General features: G+C 45.9%; 2 protein-coding genes across 3 annotated transcripts; one reads left to right on the top strand and one right to left on the bottom strand.

The window, feature by feature from the left end:
• Positions 1–8,724: 8,724 nt before the first annotated feature.
• LOC123446529 (F-box protein At5g46170-like) lies at positions 8,725–10,284 on the top strand. Its single transcript, XM_045123104.1, has one exon. It carries the CDS (start codon positions 8,927–8,929, stop codon positions 10,028–10,030), a length of 1,104 nt encoding a protein of 367 aa, XP_044979039.1. The 5' UTR covers positions 8,725–8,926; the 3' UTR covers positions 10,031–10,284.
• Positions 10,285–15,972: 5,688 nt separating this feature from the next.
• On the bottom strand, positions 15,973–22,047 carry LOC123448774 (endoplasmic reticulum-Golgi intermediate compartment protein 3-like). Of its 2 annotated transcripts, XM_045125776.1 has the most exons (13): positions 21,722–22,043; positions 20,715–20,788; positions 19,997–20,080; positions 19,805–19,885; positions 18,724–18,804; positions 18,497–18,589; positions 17,549–17,728; positions 17,379–17,446; positions 17,206–17,266; positions 16,906–16,959; positions 16,738–16,827; positions 16,463–16,529; positions 15,973–16,351 (listed from the first exon to the last, which is right to left on the bottom strand). In XM_045125776.1, the coding sequence occupies exons 1-13, from the start codon at positions 21,858–21,860 to the stop codon at positions 16,260–16,262; spliced, it is 1,164 nt and encodes a 387-aa protein (XP_044981711.1). In that variant the 5' UTR covers positions 21,861–22,043; the 3' UTR covers positions 15,973–16,259. The 2 variants fall into 2 exon arrangements, with proteins under 2 accessions (XP_044981711.1, XP_044981710.1); XM_045125775.1 differs by having other exon boundaries at positions 16,738–16,959; positions 21,722–22,047.
• Between the last annotated feature and the right edge of the window lie 24 nt (positions 22,048–22,071).

Below are 22,071 nucleotides of genomic sequence, written 5' to 3'. Positions count from 1 at the left end.
TTTGGGCCAAGCCAGGTGGGCTCCAGGGAGCCCACAAGCCCCCACTCCACCACCAGGGGGAGGCGGCGGTGGGCAGGCTTGTAGCCTCCCTGGCCGCCCCCTGACCTAGGTCTTTGGCCTATAAATTCCCAAATTTTTGCAAAAAATAAGGGGAGCCTCGAAAATACTTTTCCGCCGCCGCAAGCTTCCGTTTCCGCGAGATCTCATCTGGAGACCCTTCCCGGCGCCGTGCCGATGGGGACTTCGGAGTTGCAGGGCTTCTACATCAACATCATCGCCCCTCCAATAACTCGTGAGTAGTTCACTTCAGACCTACGGGTCTGTAGTTAGTAGCTAGATGGCTTCTTCTCTCTCTTGGATCTTCAATACAAAGTTCTCCATGATCTTCATGGAGATCTATCCGATGTAATCCTCTTGGGCGGTGTGTTTGTCGAGATCCGATGAATTGTGGATTTGTGATCAGATTATCTATGATATATATGTGAGTCTTTGCTGATTTCTTATATGCATGATTTGATATCCTTGTAAGTCTCTCCGAGTCTTGGGTTTTGTTTGGCCAACTAGATCTATGATTCTTGCAATGGGAGAAGTGCTTGGTTTTGGGTTCTGCCATGTGGTGACCTTTCCCAGTGATAGTAGGGGCAGCAAGGCACACATCAAGCAGTTGCCATCAAGGGTAAAAAGATGGGGGGTTTATCATTGGTTTGAGATTATCCCTCTACATCATGTCATCTTGCTTAAGGCGTTACTCTGTTCTTATGGACTTAATACACTAGATGCATGCTGGATAACGGTCGACGTGTGGAGTAATAGTAGTAGATGCAGAAAGTATCGGTCTACTTGTTTCGGACGTGATGCCTATAGAAATAATCATTGCATAGATATCGTCACGACTCTGCACAGTTCTATCAATTGCTCGACAGTAATTTGTTCACCCACCGTCTACTTGCTTTCATGAGAGAAGCCACTAGTAAACACTACGGCCCCCGGGTCTATTCACATCCATCGTTTACAACTCCGCTTTTACTTTGCTTTGTTACTTTGTTGCTTTCAGTTCTCACTTGGCAAACAATCTATAAGGGATTGGCAACCCCTTCATAGCGTTGGGTGCAAGCTTTTGTGTTTGTGCGGGATCTTGAGATACTCCTCCGCCGGATTGATACCTTGGTTCTCAAACTGAGGGAAATACTTACCTCCGCTGTGCTACATCATCCTCTCCGCTTCGAGGGAACACCAACGCAGAAGGATTCCTGGTGTCGTCAACGTGCCCATTTCTGGCGGCACTGGAAGGTCTTTTGTGCAGTAGCATAACGGACATCAACTCCCAAGTTCCATTAGAAAGAATTGAGTCCATCTCATTATGAACAGCTTCTTTCCAATCATCTACATCTCGAGACGCATATGCCTCTTCAATAGGCTTGGGAGTATCGTCCACAAGGTATACGTTGAAATCATAACCAAAGGATTTTGCAACCCTTTGTCTCTTGCTCCTTACAGGAGCTTCATCATTATCCTTCTCATGGACTTCCTCGGGTGTTTGTTCAATATAATCATCAAATGTGCTAGATTTAGAATTTAACTCTGAAGAAAATCTAGCAATGTTATGCATATCCTTCATAGGAAACATATTCTCAAAAATTGTTGCATCACGAGATTCCATTACAGTATCTACATGCATATCAGGAACCTCAGATTTAACTACTAAAATTCTATGAGCAATGCTCCGCTGAGCATAACCCAGAAAAACACAATCCACTGTCTTTGGTCCAAGTTTGCATTTCTTGGGGATAGGAATATTGACCTTTGCCAAACATCCCCAAGTGCGCAAATAAGAAAGTGATGGTTTTCTCCCAACCCACTCTTCAAAAGGGGTTTTCTCTTTACTTTGTTAGGAACTCTATTCAGGACATGACATACAGTCAACAAAGCCTCCCCCACCATGGCTGAGATAAACCAGCAGTGTCTATCATGGCGTTCACCAAGTCAGTCAACGTGTGGTTTTTCCTCTCGTACATCCCGTTTGATTGGGGCGAATAGGGAGGCGTCCTCTCATGAATAATACCATGTTCCTCACAAAATTCATCAAAAACTTTGGAAAAATATTCTCCACCACGATCTGACCTAAGACGCTTGATATTTCACTCTAGTTGATTTTCAACTTCAGCTTTATAGATCTTAAAGTAATCGAGAGCTTCATCTTTAGTTTGCAACAAATAAACATAGCAAAATCTAGTCGCGTCATCAATCAAAGTCATGAAATATTTCTTTCCACCTTTTGTCAACACACCATTCATCTCACATAGTTCAGAATGTATGAGTTCTAGAGGTGCCAAGTTTCTCTCTTCGGCAGCCGTGTGAGGCTTTCGAGGTTGCTTCGATTGCACACAACTATGGCACTTAGAACCTTTGGCAAGTGTGAAATTAGGATTTAAACTCATACTGGATAGCTGAGACATTAAACCAAAATTAATATGACATAAACGAGAATGCCAAACACTTGTATCATCATTAATACTAGCACAAATTTGGTTTACTGACTTATTGCAAAAATCTGAAAGGGAAAAGCGGAACAAGCCTCCGCACTCTTAGCCTTTGCCTATAAATTGTCCAAATCTCGACACGATTACTTTATTTGACTCCAAAACTACCTTAAACCCATCTCGACATAGAAGGGAGCCGCTAAATAGATTCTTGTTCATAGTAGGGACATGCTGCACGTTCCTTAGTTGCATGATCTTTCCTGAAGTAAACTTCAGATCCACCGTGCCAATGCCACGAACAGAAGCATGCGACCCATTCCCCATTAGGACAGAAGAATCCCTTGCGACCTGATAAGAAGTAAACAAAGAGAAGTCAGCACATACATGAACGTTAGCTACTGAATCAATCCACCATGAAGATGATTGGAATACTGAAAGCACAACAGGTAAATTACCATACCCATCAGTATTGCTAGCGGTCACCATGTTGACTGTCTTGGAGCTGGTTTTCCCTCTACGGTTTGCGCGTTCTGGGCATTCCTTGGAAAAGTGTTCGAGCTTCCCACAGGTGCAGCACTCTAGCTCAGCCTTGTTGAACTTCTTCTTCTTAAAGGTAGTAGTCTTTATAAGCTTGTTGAATACAGGCTTGTTCTTTCCTTTGTTCTTGTTTTGTGGGAACCTTTGTACCATGTTGGCAGTAGATTGAACCTCACCTTCTTTGTCAGTAGTGTCTTTAGCCCGAGCTTTCTCTTCAACATCAAGAGATGCAATCAGATTTTCAACTGATATCTCCTGTCTCTTATGTTTTAGAGAAGTGGCGAAGTTTCTCCATGAAGAAGGCAACTTTGCAATCATGCACCCAGCCACAAATTTAGCGGGTAGATCACACTTAAGGAGTTCCAGTTACTTCACAATACATTGTATCTCATGAGCTTGTTCAACCACAAAACGGTTATTCACCATCTTGTAGTCGTGAAAATTCTCCATGATGTACAATTCACTTCCTGCATCTGTATCACCGAATTTAGCCTTCAGTGCATCCCACAATGTCTTTCCATCTTGTATGTGCATGTACACATCACACAGACGGTCAGCAAGAACACTCAAAACGTATCCCACAAACATAGTGTTGGCTTCCTGGAACTTTCTCTGATCTTCATCAGAAGCTCCCTCTGGCATGCCAGCACTAACATGGAAAACTTTCAGAGCAGTAAGCTAGAGCGTGGATCTCACTTTCCATCTCTTAAAGTGCACACCGGTAAACTTATCCGGCCTCAGTGCATCAGAAAATCCAGCCATAGTTAACTCGGGAAATTGCCTACAATTAGGTTTTTGGATTGTTGAGTAATTAGGCACAATTTCCATTATTAATTCCAGAATATAAAGCATGACGATACTAGCTACTAACATGTGAAACTCTAACATACTAGATGCAGTAGACAACATGAATAGCAGTAACACAGTATAGCAAAACATGTACGCATCTAACATGTTCATCAGGCCAACAGAACACGACTCGCGTACCAAACGTTTGCAGATGAAACAGATGTGTTCGGTGCATCTATGTTGTTGATGATGACGTTGGCGATGACGGGACGAAGTAGACGACGCTTGAGGCGGCGGTACGCAGCACCGCCCGACTTGCTAGGTAGACGGCCCGTTGTGGAAGCAGCGAGCAGTCGCGCAGAGCGCTTCCCAAAAATCTAATTCGCCCTCTCCCGTACAAGATCACAAAGGCGACTAGTTCCGCAGACCTGCTCTCCTGTTTGCCGGTGGACGCCGACGCTCGAGATGAGGTAGACTACGATGGTGGCGCAAGTTGTGAGACGAGGCAAAAACCTAGATGTTTTTCGATGTGTCTTTGACCGACCACGATAAGCAGTATATATAGGAGGACCAAGGTCGGTTCCGTGTCGCGACCACGTCTCAAACCGACTTGGTTTCCAAGTCGTATACTTACCGGACAAGAAATTCTCAACTTGTCTGCGAGGACATAAAAATAAAACGACAAAAGGTAGCCGCGCCCCCGCAAGGCATCAGAACGGAATTTGGCGGACCATTCACAAGCATGTCCCACGCACGCCCCCGCGCGGTCCGACGAGGCGAGCGAGCGCGCGCGTGTGGTTCTCTCCTTTCTCTTCTCAACACACACTTAGAACTCACTATATAAAGAGGTCCAACACTTCCTTCACTAAAGGTATGAGACTAAACTTTAGCGCCACCACACCACCACTTGCCATTTTATTCATGGGCTCAATTTGAGACTTCAGAATTTCGTAGATGGGTCAAGCCCATTAATTCTAACAGGTTTATTATTAAGAGAATGGCAGTTTTATTATTGAAAGCATACATTTTTTATTATTGTTGGCGTGGCATTTATGTTATCAAGAGGATGACAATTTTATTATTAACAGGATGGCAATTTCATTTTTATATTACCACGCCATTTTTTTATTATCATAGTGAATTTATAAATTACACACGGGTCCAGAGTCTGAACCAACCGACGAGGTAACGATGCATGTGCTCGGCCATGATGCACGGACACGCAGACGAGGTACTGATCAGCAGGTTGCGGTAACAGCCTAGCTAGCCTGGCCTAGGCTAAAACGGTGCAAAATAAGTGCTACCCTCCTCCCGTTGGACTGCACCGCTGTCCTCCCTGATTAGTTGCATGGCGTATTGAGAAGTTGAGAGGCACATGACATGAGCACGGAGAAATGAAGAAACGGACTGTGTACACCCGCAAAAAAAGAAGAAGAAACGGACTGTGTAAATAAATGTACCGACTCAGCCTTGTGTTTGGTTGAGTTGGTGAAGATTAAAAGAAGCAGTTGAGGTGGGTTTATGGCAAGGCAGTGGAGCGGAGTGGAGTGGAGTCACACTGTCTGCGTGTCCGTGCGTCGTGGCCGAGCCGTATCCTGCCGGGTAAACTGGTCACGAGAAAAGCAGGCCCGCCTTTTTTGCTTGGGTACGTGGTACTCTCATCAGATCAGCCCAACGGAAATGAGTGCTCCTGCTACACATGTAAGCTGCACATTTTCGTGCTGGGAGAAAATGAAGTTGCACGTTTTTGTACATTGGTACCGATCGATACTTGCTTTTCTTTCACCACCTGCAAGTTGCAATTACTATACGTAGTTACAGTACATAGGCAGCTCCGCCCTGACTCTTCGAAATTTACTCCTACACAAGGATGGTATAATACGTAAGTATACCACCATGTAGCCATCTTTTCAGGTAGATTTTGTGGCGCCTCTGCCCTCCCTCCAACAGCAAAGTGCCGTGGCGCCACGCCGCGGTGAAGTAAACTCGCCGTCATTTGAGTTGCCACAGTGGCGTGGGAGGATGGAGTGCCCTTCACTTTTGCCTTTGCAACTCGTAAGAACATTTACAGATGGACTTGATAAATCCGTCGTTCTATACATTCGCGGACGTGTTTGACCATGCTTCCACACGTGTTTGGATGGGTTCTCACATCTTGTTTTCGGCATTTATATATCTTAAATTCAAACTCTCAAATTCATGCATGTCAATCATACAGGTTGGTATTGCACGTAAATAATAAACGTGGGTATCAAAAATAAGTAATGTTTACATAATTTTTTTAATGCACAACTCAAACATTATCTCTTTGATTTTTATTGTAGGTCTACATATGTTCCATAAAAGTATTGGGTAGTTGCGTGTATACATGATGATCTCGAAGATTTTGATACATGTGTAAAAAGTTTGTAAGCTTAGCTGCATCACGATCTTTCAGGATTTGAACTTGTTCTCTAGGCGCTTTTAAATCATTGGTTTGAACAACACCTCATCCTTGTCCTCAACAATTATATTATGCAAAATAACATAACATACCATCACTTGCCATGTTCTCCACAAACAATTTCCCAGCGAGTTTAAAGCACTTCGAATGTCCTTTCCACATTTTTTGTAGTTGCTTCTTATATTGTTGTGAAGTGCTTTTGTTTTTTGTCGATACTTCACAAACGTCGTCCACTGAGGATAAATGTCATCGACATGATAATCTCCCATGTTGTAGTCACAATCGTTGACGTTGTAGTTGCACGGCGGTAATTCCCCATTGCAAAGCCTCATGAACACCAGAGATCGTTGAAGCACGTTGATATTATTGTGAAAACCCGACGTTTCAAACAAAATATGTCAAATCCATAAGTCATGTGATGCTATCGCTTTTAGTATAACAGTGGTCTCTTTGGTGTGACATTGATACATTCCCCGAAACCTTTGGGGCAGTTCTACCATTCTCAATGCATGCGATCAATTGATTCGAGTATTCCTCGGAACCCTCTGTCCTCTTCAATAGCCAACAACTTTTTTGTGTCCTGCGCATTTGGTTCTCTCAGATACACTACTTCAGACAGTTGCACCATGACACGGGCAAAATTAACAGTAGTCTTCGGGCATGTGCTCTCCCCATCCTGGCCATCTCACCAACGACATCTGCGGCACTACCAAGTGAAAGCACCCTCAGAGCACACATGCACTTCTGCTTAGCAGAGAAAGAAGTTGACTGCAACAATCCCTTGTGAGCTTGGAGTAGTCATTGCGTCCCTCCACTCCCTCCATAATGCTAAAAACAATGGTTTTTGCATGCAAAAACGGCGATGAAACCATGGATCATTCGGAAAAGTTGGGTTCGAAGCAAAGTAGTCCTTCTGCAGCAGTTGTGCTCTGGATACCCTATCTCGATTGATCACTCTTCTTACTTTGATTGAGCCCTTGAAATTGATAATATGCTTCACTTGCTGGTCCATTTCCTCTTGCATGCTCATGAGCATGATCATATTCACTTCTTCACCAGAATCCAAGGAATCGAAGAACTCAATTTGAATCATTGGATCAAGCTCCATTAGTCCATACTCCTCGTCCGATGAAGCATCAGAGTTCATCATTTTCCCTCAAAAATCATAAAAAGCTAGGCCAAACAATGTTTTGAAGACGTAAAGTGCAAGTGGGAGCTCGGGAGTTGCCGGACGTACTGCAGTGGCGTCCGGGTCGACAGCCGCGTCCCCAACAGCAAGGAAGGGAGACGAGTTTTCCGCCGGTGCTGGTGGAGCAGACGCTCAGAGCGGCTGCGAAGCACGTGCGACGGCGGAGCTGCGAGACGCACGTCACGGAGGAAGGAGAAAAGAGAAAAGAGCAAATGGATGTGGTAGGTCAAGGGGGTGGAATTGGTGCATTTTACGGTGAAGTCGGGCTGTTGGGTCCAACATGATGGACGCACCCACACATCCCATATATGTCTCGTGTTCTGACTCGATACGAGGGATGTCGATTAGTCCGGGCATTTGAGGTTCGTTTAAGACGCCCGTTTGGGTAGCATTTTCATGGACGATTGGGCCTCTCTCTAGGCCGAGTTTGGGGGTGTGCGATGCTCTAAGAGCATCTCCAGCAAACCCGTTAAAACCGCAAACTGTAAAACTCGGATAAGGGTAAAAAAACATTTTAAGGGTCCATTTTAGCTACGGCTGAACAAATACCTAAAAACAAACTGTAAAATTGGGATAAGGAGCTTCTTCCTCTAGTTCGGCCGCTGCCGCCCCTTCCTCCAGTCGGCCACGCCCAACCCTGTCGGTCGTCGGCCGCGCCCCACCACCACGCCAGCCATGTCGGTCGTCGGCTGCGCCTCTTCCTCCAGCCGGCCACGCCCAGCCCTGTCGGTCGTCGGCCGTGCCCCATCATCACGCCAGCCATGTCGGTCGTCGGCTGCGCCCCTTCCTCCAGCCGGCCACGCCCAGCCCTGTCGCCCGCCGGCTACGCCCTGCTCTGTTGCAAGCCGCGCCCGCCGAGCCGGGAGGATTCCAGCGGCCAGGTTGAGGTCATGGGAGGCCACGATGAGGTCGAGCTCGTCCAATTTCAACCGGTGGCGATTGATTCTGGCGTCCAACGATCTTTTCCTGTGTGCGATGGCGAATTTTGGCGAGTTTACGACGGATTCCTGTGTGCGACGGTAATTTTGCAGGTTGCCTAAGTTACTGTTAAGTAGACTATATTGCTAAGAAACGGTCGAGAAGAGGCGATGAAGATGATGATTTGATTAATAAACTAAACAATGGCACTACTCTGCTGCATTATGGCAGTAGGAGCACAGCGAGAGGAAGAAGGAAGAGGGGAGGTAAAGAAAAGGAAAATGGTCGTCCTGCTCCCTCCGTCTAACGTAACGGTATGATTAGGATTAGGGGGTGCCCGACAGCGAGTCATGGAGTTAAAACAAGAGCGGAGCAGAGCGGAGCGAGCGAGCGAGCGCGCCTTTATAACTCTCTCCCCCTCGCCATCCATTACTCACCATCACCACCACCACCAACACCCTCTTCCTCTACCCGCAACCTCAGCTGCTCCTCCTCCTCCGCGCGAGGCGAGCTGCTGCTGCCGTCTGTCTCGAGCGCGCACAGCGGAGCAGAGGAATCCTCCAGTCGAGAATGCAGTCGAGGCACCGGGTGTTCGCCGAGGACCTGCTCCTCGCGCAAGGGGAGGACCACTTCGACAGCGTGCCGGACTCGCTCGTGCTCCTCATCTTCAACAAGCTCGCGGACGCGCGCTCGCTCGGCCGCTGCTCCGCGGTCTCGCGCCGCTTCAACGCGCTCGTCCCGCTCGTCGACGACGCCTGCCTCCGCATCGACCGCGTCATCGCCGCCGACGACGCGCCCGCCGGCCCGCGCCAGCGCGGCGTCATCTCCGGCCTCCTCAAGACCGTGCTCCTGGCCGTGCTCAAGCCCTTCGGCCACTGCGACGCCGGCGCCAGGCCCGCCGGCCACGCGCCCGCCAAGCACGCGCCGCACCACTCGCCCGCGCAGGTGCTCAAGAACTTCAGCAGCATCCGCAACCTCCGCATGGAGCTCCCCGTCTCCGACGTCGGCACCGACGACGGCGTCCTGCTCAAGTGGAAGGCCGTCTTCGGCACCACGCTCCAGAGCTGCGTCATCCTCGGCGGGACCAGGCTGGACCACGCCTCGGCCTCGCACGCGCCCTCCGCCACCGCCCACGACGACCACGACGCCCCGCAGTCGCAGGGGCAGGGGCAGGGGGACGACGACAATGGGAGCATACCGGAGTCCTTCTACACCAACGGCGGGCTGAAGCTGCGCGTCGTCTGGACCATCAGCTCGCTGATCGCAGCGGCCACCAGGCACTACCTCCTCCGCGAGATCGTCAAGGAGCACCCCACCCTGGAGCGCGTGGAGCTCACGGACGCGCACGGCCAGGGCACGCTCTGCATGGAGCGCCAGCAGCTCAAGGAGTTCACCGACAAGCCGCTCGCCGCCGCCGCCGCAGCCAACCGCACGCAGGTGCCGGCCTGCAACATGAAGCTCCGCTACGCGCCCATGCTGGAGCTGTCGGACGGGACGAGGATCCAGGGCGCCACGCTCGTGGTGATCAAGCCCGTCGGCGAGGCCGGCGGCATCGGCGGCGGACGCAAGGAGCTGGACGAGTTCGTGGCCGGCGCCTTCGACGGGCCATTCAGGGAGGCCGTGTCCATGCTCAGCAAGCGCCGCACCTACCTGCTAGAGATGAACGGCTTCTAATCTAGCCAAACCTGAATCTAGCTAGTGTGCGCTATGGCGATGGCAATGGCCACCATCTACGAGCAGAAATGATTGCTCTCTTCTGTCGGTCGGATTCAGCTCTGCTCATTTCTTCGCTGCTGCCTTGGCATCCTTGTAATCGCCACCATCATTTCGTTGCGGTGACCTCATATGATCGATTAATGGATGAATGAAATGAAGTGATACGAGATTACCACATGCCACATTACATCAATAAAGTGCTGTTTATACCATTGTTCTCAATATAAAAATTTGTCAATCCAATATTTACTGAATGAAAAGGTCAGCTTTCCTCCACATCAAAAGAAGCAAACTGCATGGACAGTTAAACCGAGGTAGTGTGAGTTTCATCATTTCATTGTGGTGATCTCATCTGATCGATTAATGGATGAATGAAATGAAATGAAATGAAGTGATACGACATTACCACATGCGCACATTACATCAATAAAGTGTTGTTTACACCATTGTTCTCGCATAAAATATGTGTAAGATTTACTGAATAAAAGTTTAGCTTTCCTCAACACCAAACCGCCCGAGCTAGTGTGAGTTTTTTTCCTTTTTATATGAGAAAAGGAAGACCCCGCGTATAGACAACATCTGTGGCTACTTTTATCCAATTAATAAAGGAATGTTATAGTGTGCACCTAATAGTACCAAACACACCTCACAGTCAAGCCTAAAATCTAAGACCTAGGCCTCAATCAAGCCACGCCAAGTATGAGGCACACACAGAGGTCGTCGCCACCACCTGCCACTGGTCCATCTTTAGAACTGTACTAACGCATGAACATTGTCCGGCCTAGCTGTCGTCGACGCCACCACGACGCCAGACAACGCCACCATCATGTGCTCATCCATCAACACACGCCGAGTAGCGAGACCCCGCTGCTCCATGCCGCCGAGACCCGCCGTTGTCGACATGTCAGATGCAACGCCGCTCCTCCTTTGCGAGCACCACCTGCATCCACTGGTCCCATCCCCTCTACTTGCAGATCTTGTGCACTCCCAACCGATCCCCAAGGCCCTTGACAACACCTTCAGGAAGGTCACGACGCGAACACGAGCTGCCGCCAAATCCTAAGAGGATTGAAGGTTTTCACCCGGCAGGAGATCGGGGTGGATAGATTGGGCCCCAGCTACGCCTTCACGAAGGAAAGCGACACCCATGGACGCCGCCGCCGTCGGGCCGACCCGACCGACCAAGGTTTCCCCCGGATCCAAGGTACACCACCAGGGCTCACCATCACCGGAGTCTGCAGCCGAAACCACCGGGACGACGAGAGAGGCAGTAGGAGAAAGGGGAACCTTGAGATCTGACGCCGCCGCACCAACCCGCGGGAGGATCACCGACCACCCGATCCAATCCCCAGCAGCCCATCTGTCCAGCCGTGTCGGACGAGGAGACCAACCAAGGGGTCGTCACCCAGATCAGGGAGAGCAGAGCTAGTCCGCCGCCACGATCGTCACTCGATCACCAGCCGACCGCCACGCTCCAGATGAAGGTTGCCATGGCTAGATCAACGTCGCCGCCATCGATCGAGGCCTCATCCTCGAGATCTAGGATCCTGCGCATCCCGATCCCTGAATGAGAGGGTGATGCCTCCGCCGCCACTGTCGCACGTGCGGGCTTAGCCCGACGCCGACCACCGATGACAGCGGAGGGAAGAGCGGGTAGGAGGAGGGGGTCCGACGGCGGTGGGGTTGTGTCCCCTCGATCGCCCGCGCGGTAGGCGGCGGAGGGGTGAGGAGCCGATCCGAGTTGTGACGAGGAAACTTAACCACTAATGCTTGAGGATAAGCTCCACGTTGGTGTGGGGATGCTTTCTTCTCATGAAACGAGAGATTCAGCTCACATCAATCCGTCTGCCCTGAATTTGCATTTGCTCCTATCCTAATATGCCAGCTTTGCAGTTACTTTGTGTTGGGGATAAGCTTTCCGTGATGGACACAATATCCATAAGGCATTTCGGATGGGCTTACTTAATCTGCACGCCAGACTAGACAAATCTATTCCGGAGTGCATATACTACAGTACTACTCCCTCCGTTTCTAAATATAAGTCTTTTTAGAGGTTCAACTAATTGACTATATACGGATGTATATAGACATATTTTGAAGTATAGGTTCATTCATTTTGCTTCGTATGTAGACACCTAATGAAATATCTTAAAAGACTTATATTTAGGTACGGAGGGAGTACTACTTTTCTTTGTGTAGTAATGTAATCCACGCATTATTGACTGGGAAATGAAGTTGAAGAAGATGGACATTGTCAAAATGCTTGCTGTATGGGAGGCAGTTGAGATGCCCTGATCTCTAGTAAGTAGTGTATGTGATAATAATGTCCTTGACTTGTGGGAGGAAGGTGCTAAAAATGTGTAAAGATGGAGATAATGCATGCTTTGATGGGTTTTGCATGCATCATTGTGAGCCTGATGACATGTGTGTGTCGCGATTACAGAGGGGATTAGACCAGGCATGCATGTTTTCCAGCTGTTTGATTCCTTGGCCTATCCATGAGAGCTTGAATCGTTCCTGTTGGTTACCAACCGCCGATGCTAGTGATTGTTGGTTGGATCAGCATTGTGCTACAAGTATATATTTCGCGTTAGGTGACAGACGGCATGCATGACTGCGTAAAACACTACTCCCTTCGTTCCTCTTAAAAAAAAACTATACTTCTCGTTTCTAAATATAAATCTTTCTAGAGATTTCACTACGGACTATATACATTTCTAAATATAAGTGTTTTTAGATATTTCACTTCAGAGTACGTACTCTAAATATAAGTGTTTTTAGATATTTCACTTCAGAGTACGTACAGAGAAAGTAGTAGTAAGCACATTTTCTTGTGTTGATGTAATGGGGCAGCTGTGATGTGATCCTGGATTTGATTGATTAACCCGGTCTGTTGTGGAGGAGCTGGTGGAGGAGTGCTAGGTTGTGAGGGACGAAGAAAAGGTAAGCGTGCTAGACTACACATGTACACTCTGTTGCTGCTAATAAGGATTAGTTTTGCGCAAGTGTCGTGTATGCTAAATGGAATGGAAACATTCTACGGCTTTTGGACGGTGGTTGGGTTAAAGGCCCATCGCTTTGCTCATGTCGTTCTCTGTCTGTCCGTCCGTCTGTCTAATGTATTATGGCCACGGATGTGATCCTTGATGGACTCCATCTAATGTAAAGGGTAATGACAAAAACTGCAGCTATGAGCCGGCACAGCAATCAGTACAAAAATCATGATGGGTATGGATGCTACTTAACACTTAACAGCACACTCATCATCACTTAAATCACCAACATTGAAACCATGCATCGTCTCAATTGTCTTGAGCAAGCCAAGAAGCAGCACGCCATAGGATTAGGAATTGGGATTAGGATGGATCCCCGGTCGGACAGTCGGATCGTTCTCGCCATGTGAGCGTTATCCAGACACACATGTTGAGGCCTGAAACCACATCCAGGTCAACGTTCATCTCATTTCCCGTCGCTAGTTAAACAAACCAACGGCCGCATATGCATTTGCATTTGCATATGCATTGGTGTGCAGGACGAGGGAATATTAGTCCCGCCAGCCACATGGGCTAATAAACTACTACTGGTACTAGTGCATTGCGGTTAGTCTCTAATCCGTATCTTCAGAGAAGCAAAAACTATTAGCCTCCAGCGTGGCGTCGCTGGTTGGTTGTCACTACGTGCGTGCGTCTACCGTTGTTGTGCAAGCTAGCTGCTGGCTCTGAAGAAAAGTTGTTGGTTCGTTCCGTCGGGCTGGGTTTGAGTGTGCTTTGTTGAAAGGTTGGGGCCTGTCTTAGGGGGTAATCAAGATTTGGTCCCGTTTTCTTCCGACTCAAGAATCAGGTTTACTTTGCTCCTGACTTCACATGGACAAATACGAAAAGAGGGAAGAGAGGCGCTCGTGCTAAGCTATATGAACTGACGGCCTGCGCAACATGCAGATTGCTTGTCATCGCAAAAAAGAAGCAAGATTTATTTTATTTTATTTTTGAGAGAGAGGGAGGGGAGAGGAAAAGGAAGAAGTTGAGAACAACATATGATGGATCTTGAAAGTCCACAAGATATGGTGGAATGCAAATCTTGAATGGACTACTTTGCCGATTCCTTTGCGTTTCTTTTCGGGGAGTGGTCGTAAACCTTTTTCTGCTTGTTAAGAGAAGAAAAGAGAGAATGTATTCGTTTATCCAGAGAGGGTTCTTCACCAGCTTTAATGGAGAGAATAATAACATATGGTGTCTGGTATATTTTTCATCCACCAACATTGTTCTCCCTCTCTAACTAGCGGCAGGAAACTAGATATAATACGTACAAGTCTACTACTCTCTCTTTTTTTGAGCTGATAAATCATACTACTACTTGCCTCTGAACCTGCAGTGATCAAAGCTTGTCCGTTGGCTAAAGGATTAGACTTTGGAAACACTAGCAGTAGAGTGACAGGGGAATATTTGTCCACTAACGAACGGGGACAGGAACATGGGCCACAGTAGCGATTCCCGGGCCTGCTCCACCATATTGAGCATTTTTTGAGTACTATACTATATATAAATAAGCTTGTAAAGCAACATCATCATCATCATATATGCTGTATAATAAATCTCTGGTACCAGCACCGGTGCTATTTAAACACCATCTGCTGTCCTGAAGCGAGCTGTTTCTCTGTAGATTAATGAGTGAGCTAACTTAACCCAGCCGTCCGGAGCAAACAATCACAGTCAGAGAGGGACACACACTCGAGGATCTTGAAACGGGAATGGTTAGTTATATTTATATGTCACGCCCATATCGACATATCACATCGAAATACTATAACGCGTTTAATGTGCTCCGCTTGCTCTTTAATGAATTGGAACAGATGAACATACATCAAAGGAGGAGTGGAGAGGAACAGATGGTGACAGGCCCAGTTTCGTACCACTAGTGCTGCATTCTCGTGTGACGTAGCGGCACTCCATACAATACGATACGATACAATACACGACGAGGTTGCCACCACGCTCGCGCATGGTTTATGCGACCGTCGATGGTACTACGTGCGTACGTGCTCGTATCGCTTTTGCCTTTGAATGTAGCCCTTTTCTTGCTCCATTGAATGTCTCACCGATAACGCATTGTACTGGTAGTACCTTACAAAGTAGAGTGCAGTATGCTACTAGACACTAGCAGTAGCAGGAGTGGAGTGGCATCGTGTCCGGCGACATCCTTTTGTCACTACTGATTGGTCCGACCGGGACACTCCACCCACACTCACTTTGCTGCGCTGCGTCGCTCGCCGGAGGGGAGAGGAGAGCAGTTGCTCCGACAGAGCGATCGCCCTATCGCATCCCATGATTTGATTGATGGATGGATCCACAGCACATCAAACAACACTTTGGCACCAATATATTCCTCCTGTCCGGGGCTTTGGCGGCCAGGAACACGAGCACATTCCTTCCCCCCACCCCCCACATCCACCTCCATCGCTCTCAGGCAATTAAGCCCGATGCCCCTCCGCCTCCGTGTCCATCCCTTGTTCCATTCCTCTCATCCCGCTTTCTTCCTTGTGTTCTTTCTTCCTCTGAGGAGGAAAAAAGCAAGGATGATGATGTGACGGGCTGCTCTTCCCTGCCGGCGATGAGCGTGCGTCGGGTGCCATCGGAGGGATCGGCGGGCCACGTGAAAAGGCCCCGCATCAGCCCCATGATACGTCCTTCTCCGCGATAATGGCACCGCCGCGCCAGGGGAAGGCGACGAGTCGACAAGCCCGACCCAGCTGCCGAGCTCCAGTGCGTGCGCACGACACGACACTCCTGCCTATTTCCCCACGTTTCACGCAAGTCGCGTCGCCACCAAATGTATATGGCAAATGTATATGGTGGAAGCGGAACAGATCAAAATGGAGTTTTGAGCAACGTTTGAGCCGAGGGTTTTGTGTATGTAGTATTGTTACACAAGACTTTGAACTGCTATAAGACAAACACTGCGATCCGGTTGCTTACACAAGAGAGTAAGAAAAAAGAAGCCTCTATGATTGGCACGTCTGGGATCAAATAATTACCAGCAAAAGTCGAGTGAGTAGGAAGTGCATTACAATAATATAGTATTCTTGACCAAAATTCCTCCTGAGCTCTCTGCTCGCCTTTCCAGGGCAGCTCAGTTCCTGGCTACCGTCCTACTGGCTGGCTGGCTACATGCTGCTCCACTTGGAATTACCCTACCCGAACTTTCCGATCTCCATCTTCTTCTTGATTGCACGATGACCATGGTACACAAATGAATCTATGATGCCAGCCACGGTGAATATTCCTGCCACCAGAGTGGAAGATCAACCATGGGTTAGAATATTTATCACCTCTGCCACGCACACACACTCCGGATTTTCCAAGGAAAAGCACCAACACATGCTTGCAAGTGTACCTCCAACAATCGCACATATGTTTGTCAAGAAGTGAAGAAGCGATGTGTTTTCTTCAGTAAAATCAACCTGTCAAACAATAATAATCACACAAGGTTTCAGTTTTCAGGATGACCACAGAAATACCCTTACAAGATCTACAAGGGCTCAACATGATACCGAGTAAGAAACAAACTAAAAGTACCACTTCAAGGATTAATATCCAAGGTAGATGAACTGCAAAGTGCAGCTCAAGCTTCAACAGTAACAACATTAAATAAAGAGATCCTCCCCTAACCTGAATTGGCGAAAATTCGTAGAAGAAATATACACCGGGCGGGGGCCTTGGAAGGCCAATTGCTTCTCTAAAGTGCTCCGTCACAGAAAACTGCAGATGGAAGTCAAGTATTGGCCAGAAACTTTGGCTTGGTAATAAAAGGTAAACATTAAAATCCATGATGTTTACCTGATTTGAGTGAATCTTTCGCCCCCTGATATCTGTATAGATAGTAGGGACAACCTGTATAAAAAAGAGATGATTAGTGAACTGAAGCAGAAAGGTCGGCATCTCTCCATATGCATAACACTGTAATGGTGAACAGAAAAATCATCTAGTTGTACTAAACTGGGTTTTCCCCTTCTATTTTCTGGTTTGTAGGACTCTGTTCCGTTATGCTTATAGTGGAGCCAGGCTCCCCGTTTGGGAAAAAAAAGATGTGAACAGACAATTTGCGGAATATGACAGCTTGATCAGTGTCTAACATACCTTCACAAAATACTGGTACATCCCTGTCAATCCAGTTGTCTGCTCCTGTTTCCACTCTACACTGAAATACTCAAGAGGATCAGGGACATGGAAAATTGTGAACCAAAGAGAGACAAAAAAAAAAGTTCGGTTCCATGAATTGAGAAAACTGATTACTAAGTAACGAATCGTACCCATCAAGAGGATTGACAACACCAGGGAACTCTTTCCCAAAGGACAATTTGTTTATCTTGTGGCTTATCTGTTTCAGTGAAAGGGGGTAGTTGGCCATTAAAGTTTCATGTTTATGTTCAATACAATAATTGCTTCAGAACTGTGGATAGAAGAAAATAATTCGACTTGCATTGTAATTTTCTGGCTGGAAGTTCAACATATCTTGAAGGAAGTTGAATGCATGGTCCAAGCTTTTTCCTGGGGCAAAGTGAAAATTTCCAGCAACTTTATTGACATCTACAAATCCATGAATGTTGCAACCTTCGCCTTGTTCGTCTTTTAACCTTTGAACGAAGCCCTCTCTCTTGCACTGAAGGGAGTGCAAAGAAAGGAAAATAACAATAAGCAAAACACCAAAAGACGTCCACACTGATCAGTTGTAGAGAGTAACGGCAGTAAACTAACTTCATAAAAGAACAGAACAGAATGCAATAATGAGCTAAAGGGATTCATATATTCATGTCGCTTTCAAAAAACTAATCAATAATGTGTTCTAAATAGAAGCTAATGAGAAGCGTGATCAGAATCAATCTAGATATTTCCCCAACAATAACACAGAAACAGTTGTATTATACAATTCTTCTTTTTGATGGACGCACAGTTGATAGCCAATGGGAATGCTTACTAGCATATCACTGGATGAAGACCAAGTTACTACTAGCATACGACAACATCAGAATGAATCTGTTAGGTGATGAAGATACATGACTTAAACGTATGTCGCAGGTACACCATACAAATTAGTCAGCTTGTGCTCTACCACATGTGGTTTACTGAGTTTACAGTTAATTGTTGTAAGCTACTGCCTTAATAACTTCCTTTTTAGCAGATAAACAGATAGAGGACCCAAGGAACACATCACATGTCACTGTGGGGAATTACAGAGATAGTACTCCCTCCGTCCGGAAATACTTGTCCTAGAAATGGATGAATCTAGACTTATTTTAGTTATAGATACATCCATTATATCCATTTTTAGGACAAGTATTTCCGGACGGAGGGAGTATTTGCTAAGAACCATGTACAGGAACAAGATTAAGCTATCAAATAAAAGTGGAGGAAGATGATTGTCCAATACCTGATCAATTGATTCTACGTTAGTGAGTGCCCAACCTTTCTTCCGATAGGCATCACGAACTTCTTCACAGGAGTTACAACACTGGTCATCTGACTGGTATAATTGTAAGTGCAATATTAATGATATTTTCAATATAACTAAAATTATTGTGGTAATAAGCTTAAGTATATGGTCGGGATCATAAGATTGACATAAGCACATAATATCATTGCACTAGAGATACCTACCTCTTCGGAACCATAACAAGACCCACAGTAAACCTCATTGTGGTCAAGCCTTCCACCATGATTCTGCAATGGTCTTTCAATCTAGAAGAGTACGCAGAAGTTAGTTCAAAGTCAAGGAAGAACAATACCCTATTACATGCATATGTTGTGCACATATTTCACATTTGTCATTTAATATTTAATAGGAAAAATATATCAGTCACTTCAAGTCAACCACCCACCCAATCATGCCTGAATATGCACAAATTGTAATTGGTTTATCTATTATGTTTTTTTTACAACCACAGTACAGACAGACGCTCACAAATATGTACATACACTCATCCCTATGAACGGACACACGCACACACTACCCCTATGAGCACATCCTAAGGACTGAGCCGGTGGGTCTTGAGATTGACAAAGCGTCAAACCTGGGGTTTTATCCTTGGTGGACTGCGTCTACCACTGCCCTCCAAACCATCCAACCACAGGTTGGTTCTCTGTTGTGGTTTCCAATATGTAACATGACGGGTTACTCCCTATGTTTCAAATATACGGCTTATATTCTTATGGTTTGCTAGTACAAATACTATAACATGCATGCAAATTTAAGTTTTTTCTTTTATTTAATTTTATTCCCTCCTTCTTTAACATCAATGGGTAAACAACGATAATAACACCATGAATAGCATGGTCCCTCAAATATTATCTTGGTTGCACGGCCTACTTGTTGGTCCCCGTGCTTGAAAAAAATACGTCTCATAAGCACAAATGAAGGGAGTAATACTTGATATTTCAACCCTAGGTGGTTCTCAAAAGGTATAACGAACAGTCACTATCAAATGCTAGGCTGCTAGCAAGCTTAGTATACAACCATTCAAATTCTATGGAGGCAAAACTCATCAGCGCTAGCATCGGCTATCTTGCGAGTAAAGAAAAAGATTCATAAATTCAAGATCTGATTATATTATGATTGATCAATTGCAATAGATCTTGAATTAGCCATGCTAAAACATATAAGCAGTTCAAGTCATGACAAATGGTTAGATAAAAACACAATAATTTCAGTAACACGCTATTTTAGTTTGGGAAAACGTACCTTAGGGGAACCAACTCCATCTTTTCTTGATTCAATTACATTACCAAGGTGATCGATTCTTTTCTTCATTATGTCGTGTCTCTGGAAAGTACGCATTCAGCATCTCAAACAAGATAATAGTTATATGCAGTAGAGCTCGGCAAACATTTTACATGATGATAAAAATAGAAAAGAGAGAAACTGTACACATACTATATCATAATGTTGCTCTCCACTAACATCCATAGTATCAATAGCAACAAGAGAACAAGGAAGGGCGGGGAATGTAACATCAAACTGCAAAAACGAACCTATTTGTTAGCAATGTGAAAAGAATAGAAAGTGTCTCACCAGGAATGGCATATATTGTCTGGGCTTCCACGACTTGGCAAATATTTTCAGCTAGCTGACCATCACTTGTTATTTAAGGTTCTTATGACAGATCACCCATACAACATCTAAGAATATCATGCTCATTATTTCTCAACTTGTAGAGGTCCAGACTAGAAAATGAAGGCTGTCTAAGTCTAACAAGCAAATCAATCACAGAAATTGGCAGAACGGAAGGTAAATAGAGTTTTAGGATATATAAAAGATGAAGCCAAACTGATAAATCATGCAATTTAGTATATTAGACCTTAGTTACATGCTTTTAAAATATCTACTCCCTCCGTTCCTAAATATAAGTCTTTTTAGACATTCCATTAGGGGACTACATACGGAGAAAAATAAAGGAATCTACACTATAATGTATGTCTATATACATTTGTATGTAGTTTTTACTGGAAACTCTAAAAAGACTTATATTTAGGAATGGAGGGAGTAACAAGCATGGAAGGGCCAACATTAACACTAAGGAAATAGACGAAACTGTCTAGAAATACTAGATAAATGGAAAGTTTGGAATTTCAGAATGAGCATCTGCACTAACATTAATATGTAACCTTTCCCCTCTTGAGGTATCAACTGTGAGCTTACTCTCTGTGGCAGCATATAGATACAACCCTGCATAAGTTAACACAGCAATAAGGTAACGAATAATGCCACCGAAAGCAAGCACTGAATAAAATCAGAAAGGTAATCAGATAGCCACATTTCAGGAAAACATAGTTGCAAAATGTAAAAAGACCGTCACCCTTTACAGTTTTAGCATGCCAAAGGGAAGCATATAAGTTAACGCATATAGATACAACCATGCATATAAGCTAACACAGCAATAAGTTAATGCATAATGTGACCAAAGGGAAGCACCACATTTCAGGAAAACGTAGTTGCAACATGTAACAAGACCATCCCGCTTTACAGTATTAGCGTGCCAAATTAATTAATGAGCAATAGCCCTGTGGTAAGATGGTAAGACACTGCGTCAGTGCCACCTTATATTGACCCTAAAAATCCTGAAACCTGGAGTGAGAACAAAATTATAGGTGTCCCCAATCTAATTCAACTCCAAGTGGTTACATCAAAGTTTATCAATAAAGTAATGGAACTCCATTTCTAGGAGTTTATATGTTAATGAAAGAAAGAAAAGAACTTCACCATGGTAGCAGCATAGCCAATCTAATCGATGCAAAATTAACCACACACAAATGTGCAGGCACACACCATCCTGGGACTCTGATGTCATCAACACATAAATAGCATCAAAATAGAACAAACAGCACCACTAGTAGAACTAGTCTAGCACAAATGCATATAGCATGATAATGGAATTGCGATTTTTTTCCTCCATTATTTTAATTTCTCAATTTCAACCAACATGGCCAACAAGCATACGTCTCAAGCGCATCAAACAGGCAGCCAACATACTCGCTTTTCGCACCGGAACGCGTGTACTTATCGGAAGGCAAGGCAAAGTTATCGAGACAAGACAGAGAAACGAAATTAAAAGGGATCTGAGACGGCGATGTGGAAGAGAGAGAGAGGGGTGGTACGTACGGATCTCTGAGAAGAAGAGGAGGAGGATAGCGAGGGAGGAGACGATGGTGATGAGCCCGCCGGAGAGGGTGCGGCTGTAGAAGTCCTCGTTCACCTTCGGGTAGGCGTCGAGGCTCCTCAGCTTGCTCCACAGCTCCATCTCTCCCGCTCACACAGCCAGAGAGATCGCCGGAGCCTTAGGACGAGAAGAGATCTGCGTTGTCGCGCTCGCCGTCGCCGCCGCGACAAAACGGAGAGGGTGTTTCTGCAATTTGTCCGGGAGAAAAGGGGGGTAATTTCGTTTTGCGAGGCTTTGTCTGGATTCGTGTAGAAATGCTCCCCAGGCGGGCCTCGGGCGTAATTAGCCACTA

Source organism: Hordeum vulgare, chromosome 4H, assembly GCF_904849725.1.
Source record: "Hordeum vulgare subsp. vulgare chromosome 4H, MorexV3_pseudomolecules_assembly, whole genome shotgun sequence".
Classification (NCBI taxonomy): Eukaryota; Viridiplantae; Streptophyta; class Magnoliopsida; order Poales; family Poaceae; genus Hordeum; species Hordeum vulgare.
This window is presented reverse-complemented; position numbering and strand designations above follow the sequence as displayed.

What these genes read in the sequence shown, in the direction of transcription:
- LOC123446529 (XM_045123104.1), top strand. Translation starts at nt 8,927, where the DNA reads ATGCAGTCGAGGCACCGGGTGTTCGCCGAGGACCTGCTCCTCGCGCAA.
- LOC123448774 (XM_045125775.1), bottom strand. Translation starts at nt 21,860, where the DNA reads ATGGAGCTGTGGAGCAAGCTGAGGAGCCTCGACGCCTACCCGAAGGTG. An exon ending in GGGAAAGGTTACATATTAAT is followed by an intron (nt 20,081 to 20,714) that starts GTTAGTGCAGAT and finishes TCGTTTTTGCAG; the next exon opens with TTTGATGTTACATTCCCCGC. An exon ending in ACGAATTTTCGCCAATTCAG is followed by an intron (nt 16,530 to 16,737) that starts GTTAGGGGAGGA and finishes ATTGTTTGACAG; the next exon opens with GTTGATTTTACTGAAGAAAA.